The sequence below is a fragment of the Sinocyclocheilus grahami genome, unplaced genomic scaffold (genome assembly GCF_001515645.1).
Source record: "Sinocyclocheilus grahami isolate Dianchi unplaced genomic scaffold, SAMN03320097.WGS_v1.1 scaffold634.1, whole genome shotgun sequence".
Lineage (NCBI taxonomy): Eukaryota > Metazoa > Chordata > Actinopteri > Cypriniformes > Cyprinidae > Sinocyclocheilus > Sinocyclocheilus grahami.
Window position 1 is genome coordinate 423,572 of NW_015505813.1, and position 12,993 is coordinate 436,564.

The 12,993-nt window shown below is 39.2% G+C and overlaps 1 protein-coding gene across 1 annotated transcript in view; it reads right to left on the reverse strand.

Annotated features, from left to right (window-relative positions):
• Window positions 1-9,310, reverse strand: part of LOC107558179 (alpha-N-acetylgalactosaminide alpha-2,6-sialyltransferase 5-like) — a 25,896-nt gene extending 16,586 nt beyond the window's left edge. The window contains exons 1-3 of the mRNA XM_016241799.1: window positions 9,281-9,310; window positions 5,963-6,205; window positions 3,205-3,617 (exon numbers count right to left, since the gene is read on the reverse strand). Of these exons, the coding sequence (XP_016097285.1) occupies window positions 3,205-3,617; window positions 5,963-6,205; window positions 9,281-9,310 (686 nt within the window). The remainder of the gene's footprint in view (window positions 1-3,204; window positions 3,618-5,962; window positions 6,206-9,280) is intronic.
• Window positions 9,311-12,993: the final 3,683 nt, after the last annotated feature.

Here is a 12,993-nt window from a genome sequence, read left to right on the forward strand (position 1 = left end):
GAATTTGCTGCCGGCCGCCTGGGCTGTGGAGGGACGGCTGCCGTCCGTGAGGGAGTGAAAGAGTCGCCGCCGTTCGCCTGAGGCCGGAGCATGCTGCCATCCGCCATGATGGGGAGGAGCAGGAAATGGGGGACTCCAGCCAGCTGCCTGAACCCGGAGGAGCCGTCGCCATCCACCGGGCGGTGGAGGAGTGTCGGGCCGTCCACCGAGGGCTGTCCAGTGCTGCCGCCTGGCATCGCAGAAGAGTTTACCCAGCTGGTGTCTCTGTCTCTCCTCATCCTTCCGTCTCCTTTTCTCTCGCCTCGTCTGTCTGTCCTTACCCCCAGGTACTCCACGGCCGCCGTGATCGGCTCTCCCAGAGGGGGGAGTAGAGCGCAGTCTCGTGGGTACCCCCCGGCCTGTGAGGGGCGATGGGGGTATGTGACGAGTGGGGGTGGGGCCGAGAGCCGTGGGAACGGAGCGAGGCCGGTGGAGTAAGTGATAATGCGACACCTGCGCCACTCACCGATCTCGAGACCCACGGAGGAGCTCTGGAAGGATCGACAGTGCAAGGCGAGAGAGGACCAGGCCTGGACTTTATTTTGTGTTTTGGTTCTGTTTGTGCATGGCAGTCGTCCGCGAGGGGCTGTCGCGCTATTTTGTGTTTATTTTATTTTTAAAGTTTTGTTTGAATTTTCGCCGGTTCCCGTCTCCTTGTTCCCGAACTACGAACTTTGTTACACAAGGCCTTCAGGATTACTAGAAAGTTACAGTAGGTAGTCAACCAGAATGCCTATCACCGCCATGGTAAATACAAATCAGTCATGTGAAACTCGTTTGCAAAATCATGACACCATTGCTGAATAGAGTGGAAATGTGACATTTTTACTTGTGAATGAAGATTAAAAAAAAAAAGAAATTATATTTTAATAACAATAATAATAATATTATAGTATTATAACATTAAATCTCGACTAATCATTCATCATATAAGCTAAATGCTTAATGTTTCAGCTATTTTACTAATGTTACAGTGAAATATTACAGTGTTTGAGTGTGCTTACTTTTTACTGTACAGTATTAGCCAGTATTTGAGGTGTGCATTTTTATATTGCCACCATTACTGTCACAAACAAGGTTTTAAATTAATAATTCAATAATGCATTTTTAGTACAGTTTAAGTACAAGTAAAAGTATTGTTCTGGTTGAGTACCATCTGTACAGGCAGGTGAGTTTGGAGTTAAACTCTGCAGGAAAGTGGACGTTGAGATCCAGACTTGGGAACCCGTTATATGCTGTCACTGTATGGTTCTTCTAAATGTTACCACGCTACAATCCATCACGCTCCCTAAGGTCGCAAAATTCTGGACTTTTGGTAGTACCTAGGATAGCAAAGTCCACTAAAGGAGGTAGAGCTTTTTCGCATTTGGCTCCCAAACTCTGGAATAGCCTTCCTGATACCGTTCGGGGTTCAGACACACTCTCTCTGTTTAAATCTAGATTAAAGACACATCTCTTTGGCCAAGCATTCAAATAATGCATCGCATAATCTTTTACTGCAGTTACTTCTAAATGTCTCTTTTTGTGTTTTGTGCACAAAATCAAAAAGTAAACTAAGCACTCTAGGCTCTGCATGATCTAAATTATATTAATGAGCTCAGCCTCAGCCATAGTAGGATTTGTGAATTTGCATCTTAGATTTTCAACCTAAAACATCACTCAGTCATCATTCTTTTTTTTTCTTTTTTCTAATGCAGTCATTGTAAATAAGAACTGCTTCCCTTTTCCTACCTTAATTCCCACATGACTATGCAAGAGTTTAAATTTCCTGCTAAAAACAATAATTACTGATATATGATTGTTTGTGATTGATGCATTTATAGGCAATAGCGATTCTTAGTTTCTATAGTTTCTTAAAGTAATAGACCAGCTCTTTGAAATTCTGATTGCAAACAAACTTTGGAAAACACTGATAAAACCAATAAAGCAACAGCAGCCATCCTTCTCCAGTCCAATTCTGACATCTAACAGACGCAGATTTTTGTTGCGAGTGGTTGATATGATTTTCACAGCAATCTTTTGTCTTCACTTTTCAATTTCAACTTTTGGGAATAACACCAACAAAACAGACACAAGATGAAAGAAAGACACACTTTGACGGCTGGAATAAGACTGCTGAGGTAATAAGGGACAGCAGCTACAAAACACTCCTGTATCATATTCTAAGCCAGTTCATCAGTGGTAATACTTGCATTTCTTACTAATGAGCCTCCAAAGAGTTTTAAGAAGCACCCTGTAAAAATAGTGTTTCTGCGATAAAACCCACATGAAAAGACATTCACTAATGAGATCTTCAGGATGACACATCACCATAACTAGATTAGTGTGCGTTTGAAGTATCAGAATATAACCAGGACCTGTAAATTTACAGTATTCACTCTTAAAAATAAAGCTTCCATCAGGGGGTTCCACAGCTATGCCATAGAAAAAAATGTTTTGGTTCCCCAAAGAACCTTTCAGTGAACAGCTCTTAAAAGAACCATTTTCATAGTGTGAAGAACATTAAAAAAATCTAAAGAACCGTTTTCCACTATAAAGAACCTTTTGTGCAATGGAAGGGTTCCATTTATGTTAAAGGTTCTTTATGGAACCTTTGATGCCCATAGAAAAACTTGATTTTTAAGAGTGCATGACAAATTCATGTTCTGTGGACAAAAATGAATATATTCAACCCCCGTTCGCTGCACACACACTAAGCTCTTTTTTTGCTTTGATTAAGTGGAGATCTTGGCTTAATGTGCAAATCTAGAATCCCACACAAACTGATTTCCCATGTGATCCTGGAATTGAAAGGGAAAAAGAGGTTGGTCTTCAGACTATTCTAGGATGTGCATTATCTTTCCCTTATAACACCTTTTTTTTAAATAAAAATAGCTCACTAAAAATTAGGGCATGTCATGGATAATATTGGCACAATGATTAAAATGTCTGGTATCTCAATAATGTAAATGCATGCCTTAGATTAAGCAAATTCTGCAGACCCATTTTAGTTCAGAATTGGGTTTGAAAATATTTTGCCTTTATACAATGAAACATCAAAGTAGTACGTCATCACATATTTAAGCTGATTTCCTGAACCGTATCATTAGAGATACTAAAATTGGCCTCTTATCAAATGCTACACTTTTAAATTGGCTCTGTAACTCATAATAATGTGCCCATTACCTGTCTTTGCCAGTCTCTCTCTTGAATAGTTCATCAAACTGGAGCATTTTCTGCCAGGAGATGATATAGACCTTGAGTTTGGGCAGCACTTGGTTCATAAGCCGCAGGTTGTTATAAACCAGCCCTTTCCCATCACGTCGCATATAACTGCTGGGTCCCCAGAAGATGAAGACCGTATCCTGACTGGAGTTGAGGAGTTCATGGCGGCTGCGCAGCACTCTCTGCATGCTGGAATGAGCGATGACCCTCAGGCTTGTGCGGTGACCCACGTCCACCCCGTAGCCACGGGCCGTGGGTGCGTCATTCATTCGGATGACGCACTCTGCCTGATCGATCTCTTTTCCGCGACCCCCACCGGTTAGATGACCCGAGCTGGTGACCAGCGCGCAGCTCCTGCAGTGCATCTTCAGCGGCTGTGGGGAAGAGAGTGGAAAGATTAGCTCTATGCAAGTGTAAAACCATAGTCAATATTTCATACAGAGTCTATAATAGATGCAGTGGTCATTTAAATAATGTATATGTGGCTTAGCAAATGTAAACACCAGTGTACCTGTTCAAGGCAAAAAAGATAAACCTCAATGCCTTATCGGTGTTTCTTTAACTACACTTTTATGGCCCAGGGGGTGGATATTTCATTTGCATTTTTCCCCTTTTTGTTATATAAAGGTGAAGTTAAAACTGTCTTGGAAACCTTTTTATCAGACTTTCATAAATTATTTTTCAAATGACTTTTATTTATTGATGTTTTCATCAATACAGGGTAATACATTTATCCAGACAATACATTTATCCAGACTTTTAATCTTAAAATAAAAAAAATTAAAATCTGTCATACAACTATTATTAACATATTCAACCTAAAGGTTAATATATATGATTAAATTAATAACATTTATAATATTTTTTTCCACAAGATACAATGATTCCACAGTTGCAGGGTTATTATTATGATATGTATTAATATTTTCAATTTAAGTTTAAATAATTTGTTAAATTTATTATTTTTAAATATTTCTATATAGCTTTCAGGTTTAGTAATTCTTAGTACTTCAACTAATTTTTAATAAGTTTTTCATTGAATATTTACATTAGATTTTATTTCAGCTTCATTTCTTTTACAAAAAATAAATAGTTTTAGTTAACAATAACAACACTGCACAGTTGTGGCATTATTTCCAGCATTACTAACATGCAGGAAATGTACAGCTTGAGATGAAATATGAAACATGATGCAAGAAGAAAACAGAAAAATTTGGGTTTTCATAATATTATGAGCAGAACATAATTATGAACAGAATATTTGTATTGTGTGTCATTTCTAATCAAACTGTAATTCTGTTCAATCACACAAAAAGTATGAAAATATAATTTCATTGTGTGTATTTAGGATATATGAAATGCATTTAAATAAAACACATTTAATAAAATCACTTCCATCAAAGAATGACGTTAAAGTGATAGTTCAACCAAAAGCAGTGTTGCCAAGTCTGCAGTTTAACGCGATCTTACAAGCCTGAGGCTTTATTTATTCACAACATCTTGCTGGTCAGACATAATTGAAGTGGTTGGTAATTCAGACCTCCTGACCTTGAATAGTTTTAAATCTGTCCAGCTTCTCCAACACATCTCCACATTCATTCCACATCCGCATGTCTTTCCATTCTCTACAGCTTTCCATGAATTATTCCAAGCCGACATAAAAGAACCATTGGTATTCTTACAGTGATAAGGGCACAGTCCCTTCAGCCCCATCCTTGGGGGATAAAGTCTTTCAGTAATAAAGGCCCAGCTTCACTTCTCAAGGAAGTGTTGCATTTACGGTGAAATTCCTCTTCCTCATCCTCTGCCACGCTCTTTAAATCAATAATATGCAAAGAGTGCTGCCAGCATTGCGTAATTTGTCCTGGATGAAGGCATCTGCTGTGTGGGACATAATAATAACAAATGGCGTCATGTATTCTGCAGGCAGCACTGCGGCATTTGCATGCGTCTCCTCTTGGCGTCCATTGCTCTCTCGGTAATGAAACTCAGCCGCAGGTCAAAGAAGACACAGGTGCTGCTCCACTGACATAATGTTTAATGAGGCCGGGAGCATTTGAAATCCTTGTGGGCCACACAAGCTTCCTGTGTTGCCCAAAATCTTTTGTTTAACTGCTGAAAAAGATCCCGATATAGTTGATAGCTGCACGGTAGACTCTTGAGGTCTGTTTTATCCAGATGTGGCATTAGTGAGTGTTAAACAAACACAGCAGGCATTGCCCAATAACTCTTAACATGTGGGCATTTAAATCTACCCTGGGACAGCAAAAAATTTGATTTTTTTTTTTTTACAAATTTAACTCAAATCCATGTGATTTTTAAGTACAAAAACACATGCAATGGGATAAACTTGATCCATTCACAGGTGGTTTGCTGTGTCCACAGGCACTCATTTTTTATGTGACTGTAGCCAGGTTTCTATCTTTTCTGATTTTTTGCAGAAACGGTGTACTTACTAATGCCCATCACCATTGCCAGGGTATGGACCGCCAACCACAGACCTCCAGAGTCCTCTGTTCTTGGGCATTCTTTCCAAATGGTTCCAGGTGTATCTCATCTTGATGATGTCAGCCGCAAGGTCATGTCACCAAGTGTTTCTTGGGCGGCCACCTCAATGCCTGCCTGCTGATGTTGGTTGGCAGTCGGTTGCTGATGGTGATTTAGACCGATGATCATCTTGGTTGTCCTCCAGGTTTCAGCTCCATACAGCAACACTGACTTTATGTTGGATTTGAATTCCGTGGATCTTTGTTGCCAAGGACAGGTCTCTGGAGTTCCAGATATTCTTGAGCTGTATGAAGGCTGCTCTTGTTTTGCCAATTCTTGCCTTGACATCTGTCTCTTTACCACCCTGTTGGTCAAAGATGCTGCCCAGGTAGATGAAGGATTGGACTTCTTCCAGGGGACTTCCATTCAGTATGACTGGATCCTTGCTTGTGGATTTTATCTTGAGGATCTTGGTCTTATAAAGAAAAGGTGTAGCGCATCAAAATGTTTAAAGATATAGCTGATTTATCACTAAAAATTCTCAAGGTTTAACACAATCTTTTTTCACTTAACTTTAGTGCATAAATTATATGATTATACTTAAAATCTAGCAAAAAACTACTCTGGAAACAACTGAATGAAAACAGGCTAGAGACAGCAAATTTCTTCAACCTTTTTTTTCTTTTATTTATGTGCTTTCACCTTGTTGATAATAGAACTGCACAAAAAGTGGATGGAAGCATGTGTCACATTCACTATGTAGTATATAGTATACGAGTAAACGAGTCAGCAGTTTTGGACAGAGTATACGCATTAATGTGTGATATATCTCTGCCATCCGTTGTCTCACGTGGCTCATGACTTTCCATCCTTTTTTTCTACAATGACAGATACTCAGAGTTTTATGAGAAAGTCTCTTGGCATGGTGCTGACACTTTTATCATTACTGAAGTAACCATTGTAAACACACCAGATATTGATTACAATGGCTGAACAAACAGATCAGTTTTCATCACTTGCAAAATGACAAAGTGCAGACAGTCAATCCTAAAGATCGATTTGAAAACCAAATCAGATTTGTGTAGAGTGTGAACAAAACGCCTCAGTATCCTGAGTGTTTTCTGCAGTGCTTGAGCTTTTACTTCACACTGTGAATTACATATTGCAGAGAGAGGCAGACTCTGTCCATCAAGAGGAATGGCACCATCAGATCAAAGAAAAGGTGTAGCGCATCAAAATGTTTAAAGATATAGCTGATTTATCACTAAAAATTCTCAAGGTTTAACACAATCTTTTTTCACTTAACTTTAGTGCATAAATTATATGATTATACTTAAAATCTAGCAAAAAACTACTTTGGAAACAACTGAATGAAAACAGGCTAGAGACAGCAAATTTCTTCAACCTTTTTTTTCTTTTATTTATGTGCTTTCACCTTGTTGATAATAGAACTGCACAAAAAGTGGATGGAAGCATGTGTCACATTCACTATGTAGTATATAGTAAACGAGTAAACGAGTCAGCAGTTTTGGACAGAGTATACGCATTAATGTGTGATATATCTCTGTCATCCGTTGTCTCACGTGGCTCATGACTTTCCATCCTTTTTTTCTACAATGACAGCTACTCAGAGTTTTATGAGAAAGTCTCTTGGCATGGTGCTGACACTTTTATCATTACTGAAGTAACCATTGTAAACACACCAGATATTGATTACAATGGCTGAACAAACAGATCAGTTTTCATCACTTGCAAAATGACAAAGTGCAGACAGTCAATCCTAAAGATCGATTTGAAAACCAAATCAGATTTGTGTAGAGTGTGAACAAAACGCCTCAGTATCCTGAGTGTTTTCTGCAGTGCTTGAGCTTTTACTTCACACTGTGAATTACATATTGCAGAGAGAGGCAGACTCTGTCCATCAAGAGGAATGGCACCATCAGATTGACGGCCATCTGAGAAACAGATGTCAGGAGTAATCTTATAAAATGACACATGAACACTATCCTGGCATGACGTGCTGAGAATTGAAGCATTTTGTGTAATTATATGAAAGGTCAGCTAAGATATTTACTGAGTGCTACACTGTGAAGGTTCAAAATAAAATATAAAATTAATATAAATTTTCTTTTTTTTTTATAGCAAATTTAGGGTTAGTTATTTGCTTGACAACATTGATACACCCCAAAGTTTCAAATGCAATCTACAAAAACATGGATTTTTTTATTTTTTTTTGCAGTGCCACTGCATCTCCAGAAGTGCTTAGGGGCAAAATTTATTTTTACTAAAACATCGATGCTATCTGCTCTCATGAGAAAAATGTTTATTATATTTCACTGTTATTAGAACATTTTAACATGACAGTCAGACATGCGTTTTTTGAATTGTGAATTATGTGATTATTCAATTATGCAAGAATTCTGCAGCTGGAGTCCGATGCAGTACTCTTCTAAAAACCATATGTTTTATGGTACCAAATGTCCATATTAAAACAGTTTGAAGCAGAAGGAAGAATTAATTAAATTTTATTTAATTAGGGATGCTTCAAAATAAATTCTGGAAAGTTGACAATTATATTCTTTTTATGTTATGGCCGATATAAAAATTTCTATACTTTTTTTCCGAAATAAATTTAAACTAAATATTTAAAACTAAAATCAATCAATCTCAATCAGTTTTGAGATTTGCTAAAGGTTACATTTAAGTGTTATTAATTTATTCAGCCCAAGCTCATTGGGAAAACAATGAGTGGCGACATTTCTGCAAACTGATATTTTGTTGCTTGCACATTACACAACACTTTCAAAGTAAAATGCTAGCAAATTTAGAACTTAAGAAATGCTATTCACATGGAACTGATTATCTGATGTACACATCAAAATGTATTAGTTTACAAATCAAGCACTATGGTAAAAGTGTTTTGAGATCAGAACATAATATTTTGCAAGAAACCAGGAAAGGACCTCGAGCCAGAACTCGAACTCGGGTCACCTGAAGCATGAATGCACCTTATGTCAGAGCACTGCCTGCAAGACAACAATTGAGGACTGATTATCCATCGGGAATGGATCAGAATGTGATCAAGTTAGATGAATTGTACATCATAAGACCAGAAACATACTAATTAAGTAAGTAGGGTCAATTTTGATTTCATGTTTATTTTAACACCCCAACAATAGAAGATCTAATATGGTCTGCCCCAGGCTTCTTTTCGGCAAGCTTCCTTTGTTCAGAAACCGTTCTGAATTGAGAATCCATGATGTTTAGTTGGCCCTCCAAGGAACTCACGGAAGACAATTAGGAATGAAGGCAAAAAGAGACAGTGAGGGAGGGAGTAATTAGTCTCAGTGTGCTGAGGCAAATCTCGGATAAAAAAATAGATATCTCTTTCAAATCAGTGAAGAGAGAGGAAATAAAAGCGCATTTGCATTGTGGGAGGAAGTGGCTCTGGGGCATCATCGATTAAAGGCCCTGCCGAGATTGCTGACTCTCTGCAAATCGCTCTGCTGAACCTGAACGGCCCACGGTCCACACGATATACAGAGCTAACAAAGGAGACGCGATGGGGTGCACCAGCCATAACGAAGCAGACGGCAATTAGCCAAATCCCATCGGCGTCCCATCATCACCCTGCTGATGGACCAAGCTGCATGTTCCTGCATGCTCTTAATTAGACAAAAGCTTTTATTTTTTGCCACATATTCTTCTCTTCTAAAAAAAAGTGTATCCCAATTGTTAGGAGCTTCCAATAATAGCACAGATGCCAATTGAGGGGAAAGAGAGGAGGAAACAGGAGTTTTATTATGTTTCAAACAGAACCAAATAGCTGTAGATGAAGGTACATGACACGTCTCTTTCCTGAAAATGAAATGTACCTGAAGCGTCTAGTGATGTTCCTGTCTGTGATGGTTTGAAGGAAGTTTGAAGGAAACAAGTCAAGTCATCATTGCACAGACTCATAATGGAACAGCACAGAACATTAATCTCTAAATGACCGTTCTGGCTGTGAGACTTTCTGACAAAGTTGTTTTTCTGTTTCTGAAAAACTGGATATTATTATTGTCTACTGAATGCTGCTATTGTCAAAGGGCATTATGCCTATGCATCTGCACTGTGTTTTTGCCAACCCAGGCTCATTGAAAAAATATGCCTGTGGCGACATTTCTACAAAATGATAATACATTGCTTGTTGTAGGTTTCTGTTTCGCGACACTTCCAAAGTGAAATGTCCAGAGAGTGGTGCTAAAAGCGTGTTCAGTTTTATCTGAAACAGATGAATGTTAGTCTGACAAAATTTTATTACGTTGGCTGATGTATTGATCACAGCAGTTCGGAATGAAATGTCCGGTGAGTGGAGCTCTATCGCGTTTTTGCACTTACACTAAACCCTAATCTTTAATGCTAATGTTGAAAGCAAATGTATGATGAAAGTACACTTGCTAAAGCTCTTTTATCGTGACTCATGCTTCACAGGATTCATAGCTGAGCTCTCTGTATCGCAAGAGCAATGCTGTACCAGGTGAGCCACCCAGCAAGTTTACCACATCAGAAAATCAGTACACGGTCGTCACTACTCCCTTTTATCCTTCCGGAGCTCCTCCATGAGACTCGAGACCGGTGAGTGGTGCAGGTGTCGCTCATTATCAATTACTCCACCGGCCTCGCTCCGTTCCCACGGCTCTCGGCCCTGCCCCCACTCGTCACAGACACCTTCAACATTTCTCACATTATCACAGTTTATTCGCTATAGTTTAGAAAATGGTAATAAAATATGACAAGAACTCAGAGTTAAACTGTGTCAGAACAAATTCATCTTGATAATGTTAGATCATTTTGATAGAAAGGTATGTAATAGATTACAATCAACCAAAAATAATTCAGAAAAGCAAGTTTACCACATCAGAAAATCAGTACACGGTCGTCACTCCTCCCTTTTATCCTTCCGGAGCTCCTCCATGAGACTCGAGACCGGTGAGTGGTGCAGGTGTCGCTCATTATCAATTACTCCACCGGCCTCGCTCCGTTCCCACGGCTCTCGGCCCTGCCCCCACTCGTCACAGACACCTTCAACATTTATCACATTCTCACAGTTTATTCGCTATAGTTTAGAAAATGGTAATAAAATATGACAAGAACTCAGAGTTAAACTGTGTCAGAACAAATTCATCTTGATAATGTTAGATCATTTTGATAGAAAGGTATGTAATAGATTACAATCAACCAAAAATAATTCAGAAAACTGTTAGTATGACAGTATTATTTAAACAACTATCAATACTTTGTCGGACAACCCTTAGCCTTAATGACAGCCTGTAGTCTCCTGGGCATGCTGTCAACCAGGTTCATGCAAACCTGAACTTTTTTTCCCAGACTCGGTCTGAATAATTTTTGGACCCAAATTTGTATCAGTTTTACTGGTAGTCCACTGTATGAAGAATTTTTGGGTATGATTTGTCACAGTTTACTTTATTTTGATCACTCCCCGAGACGACTCGTTCTTCCTGAGTCACATTAAAGATTCGTTCAAAACTAACGAATCGTTCAAGAACGACCCAACACTGGTGCAGAATGAGAGGACAGTAGTACAGCCTAACGCATTTCACACAGGCTGTTAGTTTAACTTTCGCCAGAAAGTCGTGTATGCCTAAGGTTGAAAATAAATTATGTTTATAGTGAATACCCCTATAAATGGTCTTATTTTTACGATTTAGTTTTAATCCAAATGATGCGTGTGCTAAGTGAGTGAACATCAAAGATCACACAACAGAAGTACGCGCGCGCGCTCTCTCTCTCTCCCTCCCTACCGTTAAGTAACTTGTGCATTGTTTTACTTACTTGTTTTTGACATATCCGACCGAACTACAAACTTTCCAGTGATGTCTGTGAGAGGTACACCCTGTACGTATTGCGTAACCCCACATACTACGTATCACAACAATACCGATACCAGTATCGGTATCGGTGCATCCATAATCTGCACTCAGGCACAACATTCTGCAGATATTGCAGAACTGGAAAATGGAAAACTGTCTGAACTTTATAAAATAGTATCCCCTACTCCTGGCATTTCATTTATTAAATGTTTAGGCTAATCTTATTGTAGCTGCAAATATGAGACTAGTACTCTCATCTCTGTTTAAGATTTTTTTTTTTTAAACAATATTTAATTCCATTCCTGAAAATGCTGTAAATACTCTGCAAAAATTAGCATCTCTGGGTATTGACAGACTGATATAACAATGTCCACTTGGAGTAACTGCGGTTTGTAGGTTTTAAAATGTACCACTCAGTCAGTGGATAATGCACACTTTTAGCAATAATTCTTAAATATAAATTATTTTGTTTCATTAAGTTGTATGCTTCTCATTTGCTAACATTATTTTATATTTGTATTTATATTTAAAATATTGAGTTAACCTACAGCACTGCACCAAAAAAAAAAAAATTAATTTAGTGGTAATTGATTTTGAAGTCTGTACTGCAAAATAATGGCAAGAAAACCCATCTTTCTGTTGAGGTTTCTTTATAGAGTGTGACCAGTGTAATCTGACTCACAAACAAATTACTCTTATAAGTGTTTTTTTTAATGAAATGAAGAGACTCATGAGTTGCAGGTCTGAATCAGTTCCCTTTCAGTCGGTCACTCTCGACGTCACGTCGGAGGACCGACGAAATTGGGATCTCGCTTAGAGGGACCAATCTACTTCGAGTGTAAACTAAACGAGCCAATGCACATTGGCATGCGATTATTGCATCCAGCTGCTGCTGATCACAGCGTGAGTATAAGTAGGCAGCAGGTGCAGCGCATATTCAGCTTTTCGATTCGGAGCCGAGCGATCACATCGTTCTGCTCCTGACTACTCTACTGAGAGAAAAGCCTGAACGAGTTCAGCACGCTCTTGGAGAGCTCTTCGTGTTGGTGGACGGCGCTTCAGCGGTGGTGGTTTCCCGTGTCGAGTGGGTTGCACACATCAGGCTGCACTACCCCCTGTTGGTGTTGCAGATGATCATCTCCCCTGTGCGCCTCAGCACGCTAAAAGAGCTTTTTCCCCTAAAAGAGCAATTTCGGGTGCGTCTTTTTAAAGACGACGTTGCTTAGCAAACTTGACGTTACGTCTTTATAAAGACGATGTGGATCTTGCTATAGACAACGTATCACCCAAGCGTTTCTGGATGCGGTCGTTACCTGGTGCTGGGTGATGGTCACGATCGCTGCCTCTCGTGCCTGGGCATGAAGCACACTGAGGTGGCTTTCGTGGATGG